The 3,931-nt window shown below is 41.4% G+C and overlaps 1 protein-coding gene across 1 annotated transcript; it reads left to right on the top strand.

Annotated features, from left to right (window-relative positions):
* Positions 1-637: 637 nt before the first annotated feature.
* On the top strand, positions 638-2,829 carry LOC138881828 (uncharacterized). The gene is made up of 4 exons (XM_070162110.1): positions 638-1,097; positions 1,257-1,820; positions 1,931-2,106; positions 2,227-2,829. Exons 1-4 carry the CDS (start codon positions 638-640, stop codon positions 2,827-2,829), a joined length of 1,803 nt encoding a protein of 600 aa, XP_070018211.1.
* Positions 2,830-3,931: the final 1,102 nt, after the last annotated feature.

The following is a 3,931-nucleotide window of genomic DNA, read 5'->3' on the forward strand; positions in this document are numbered from 1 at the left end:
ACGTGGTGCTACCCAGGGTGGCGGTCAAATTGGGGTTCATCAAACTAGAAGACAGACTTCTCCTCAACCTCAAGTTGGGAACATGGGTCAAACCCAAGCTGTTATGCCAGATCAAGTGCAAGAGCAGGGAGTTCAAAACGTTCCACCACCAGTACCAACTGTTGTACCTACTGTTGCCTTACCTGTAGATGCAATGGCAAGGTTATTGAATGTGTTAGAGGTACTGGTGCCTACTCAAGGCGGAAGTTCATCTCCTCAGGCTACTTTGCAGACACAAGCACCTACATAGACTCAGCCTTTCGGGAATAAGGATGTATCCCTACACGAGTTCCTGAAATTGAAATCACCAAAATTCACAGGTTTCGATAATTCAACAGATCCTCAAAGTTTCTTGGATGGGACACTCAAGGCATTACGTGCTTTTGGATGTTCTAGTGAGAGAGTCGTGGAGCTCGCAGCATACAAACTAGAGGATATGGCCAACACATGGTATGAAACTTTATTGCTAGGAATGCCAGCAGGAGCAACACCACTGACATGGGACGAGTTCACTATGTTGTTCAAGAATCATTTTCTTCCAGACAGTCTGATGCAATAATATGCTAGAGACTTTGAGAGATTGGTTCAGACTCCAGATATGGATGTGTCAACATATAACACTAAGTTCTGTAAGCTGGCTATATATGTTTCTCACTTAGTGCCTACCGAAAAAGCTCGAGTTCAGAGGTTTGTTGATGGATTGGTTGGTCGTCTATACACTGTAGTAGCCCCACAGATGAAGACTTTATCCTACTCTGACGTAGTCGACCTTGCTAGAAAGATTGAAAACAAGGGACTTGAGGAGCGTGCAACTAGTGATTTACGTAAGAAGGCCAAGACAGGAGGGGCTTTCAGTGGTGGTTTTAGTGAAAATAGAAGAGCGGGAAATCAGGGACAACAACAACAACAACAACAACAAGGTTCTCAGACAGGGACACACATGTCTTCACAGTCCACATACAGACCACATTACAGACAGGGTAATAGGGGACCATCATCTTCTGGACATTGTAATTCTGGGCAGATATATGCCACTACTCCAGTCTGCCAGACTTGTGGTAGATCACATTTGGGCCAATGTCGTGTTCTAACTAGAGAGTGCTTTCGGTGTGGCCAGTTGGGACATCACTTGAGGTATTTCCCTTAGCCTCCGAGAAATTTTAACCAGGCTTCTATTCAGTCAGCTGTACCGACTTAGGCTACTCGTGATACTTCAGGTGCTACAGGTACAGGAAATAGAGGTCGAGGTGCTGGAGACCGTGCTATTATGAATCAAGGACAAGGCAATGCTGGTAGACGTCAGGCGAGAGTTTTTGCATTTACTAGACAGGATGCTCAGGCCTCGAATACAGTGGTTATATGTATTCTTTTTGTCTGTTCATTTGATGCACTTGCATTGATTGATCCGGGATCTACCCACTCCTATGTGTCCTCGTACTTTTCTTTGAGGTTTAGTAGACAACCCGAGCTACTGAATGATCCTTTTCTAGTTGTTACTCCTGTTGGAGAGTCTTTGTTAGCTGAATACGCGTATCGTGCTTGTCAGATTCGGGTTGAGGGTAGAGATACTCTAGCTGACCTTATTGTACTTGATATGATTGACTTTGACATGCTGATGGGAATGGATTGGTTATCTTCTTGCTATGCTATAGTCGATTGTCATGCAAAGATAGTTAAGTTTGAGATACCAAATGAACCTAGTTTTATTCTAAGAGGGAGTCAGGTTCCAAAGACTTGCAAAATTATATCTTTTATGAAGTCTCAACGACTTCTGAAGAAAGGTTGCTTGGGTGTCTTAGCTATTGTAAATGATACAAGAAAGGAAACAGTTAGTATAAAAATATACCAGTAGTGACAGAATTTTCTGATGTATTTCCTGAGGATTTACCAGGACTGCCTCCAATACGAGAAATAGACTTTGGTATTGATTTGCTACCTGACACACAACCTATATCAATACCCCCATATCGAATGGCACCAGCAGAGTTGAGGGAGCTAAAGAAACAGTTACAAGATTTGTTAGATAAGAGTTTTATTAGACCTAGTGTATCACCATGGGGTGCACCAGTACTATTCGTAAAGAAGAAAGACGGATCCATGAGAATGTGCATTGACTACAGGCAGTTGAACAAGATAACAATATGCAATAAATATCCTTTGCCTCGTATAGATGACCTGTTTGATCAGTTACAAGGAGTTGTCCACTTTTCAAAGATTGACCTCCATTCTGGTTATCAACTTAGAATCAAAAATGAAGATATTTCTAAGACTGCTTTCAGAACTCGATACGGGCACTATGAGTTTCTTGTGATGCCTTTCGGACTGACAAATACTCCAGCTGCATTCATGGATTTAATGAATAGAGTGTTCAAGCCGTTCTTGGATAGCTTTGTAATAATATTTATTGATGATATCCTAATATATTCTCGTAGCCAAGGAGAACACAAGAATCATCTCAGGACTGTATTGCAGACATTGCGAGAATATCAGCTTTATGCTAAGTTCTCGAAGTCTGAATTCTGGCTAGACTCGGTAGCATTTTTGGGGCATGTTGTATCCAAAGATGGAATTATGGTAGATCTTAAGAAGACTGAAGCTGTGCAGAAATGGCCCAGACCTACTTCTCCTACAGAGATTCGTAGCTTTTTAGGCTTAACAGGCTATTACAGGCGTTTTGTGCAGGATTTCTCTAGAATAGCATCGCCGCTGACCAAGCTAACACAAAAAATGCAAAGTTTCAATGGACGGAGGAATGTGAGCAAAGCTTTTAGAAACTCAAAACGTGTCTGACAACTGCACCAATATTAGCCTTACCATCAGGTCCTGGAGGATTTATGGTATTCTACGATGCCTCGAGGGTGGGATTAGGATGCGTTCTCATGCAAAATGGCCGTGTTATAGCTTATGATTCGAGACAATTGAAAAAGCACGAGCAAAACTATCCTACACATGATTTGGAGATGGCTACAATGGTGTTTGCTCAAAAAATTTGGAGACATTATCTATACGGCGAAACTTGTGAGATTTATACCAACCATAAAAGTCTGAAGTATATCTTTCAGCAGAGAGATCTAAATCTTTGGCAGCGTCGTTGGATGGAAATACTCAAAGACTATGATTGTTTTATTTTGTATCATCTTGGAAAAGCCAATATGGTGGCTGATGTATTGAGTAGAAAATCTATGGGGAGTTTGGCACATATAGCCCCTGCAAAGAGACTATTGGCCAGAGATATTCAGAGACTAGAAGATACATGTATCAGATTTAGTATCAGAAATTCAAAGGCATTGTTGGCTTGTGCTCAGGCTAAGTCTTCATTAGTTAAGCGCATTAAGGCCACCCAATATAAGGATGAACGATTATGCAAATACAGAGATGAGGCATTAGCTGGTAAAAGCAAGGATATGATTGTTGAAAGTGATGGTGTTCTTCGAATGGGTGACAGGCTATGTGTAGCAGATGTAGATGGGTTGAGACATGCTATTCTTAAAGAAGCTCACAACACTAAATACACTATACATCCTGGATCCACAAAAATGTACCATGACCTGAAGCAATTTTATCGGTGGGAAAGTATGAAGAAAGATATTGCTAACTTTGTTTCTAGTTGTTTAACTTGTCAGTAGGTCAAGGCTGAGCATCAGCAACCCGCAGGACTACTACAACAAATTGAGATTCCAGAGTGAAAATGGGAAAGAATTACTATGGATTTTGTCACCGGGCTACCACGAACCCTTAGAGGTTATGACTCGGTATGGGTGATTGTAGATCGACTGACGAAATCAGCACACTTTTTGCTGGTAAAGACTACATATGGTGGAGTCAAGTATGCACAAATATTTATGAACGAAATTGTCCGACTTCACGGAGTTCCAATATCCATCATCTCTGA

Source organism: Nicotiana sylvestris, chromosome 11 (genome assembly GCF_000393655.2).
Source record: "Nicotiana sylvestris chromosome 11, ASM39365v2, whole genome shotgun sequence".
Lineage (NCBI taxonomy): Eukaryota > Viridiplantae > Streptophyta > Magnoliopsida > Solanales > Solanaceae > Nicotiana > Nicotiana sylvestris.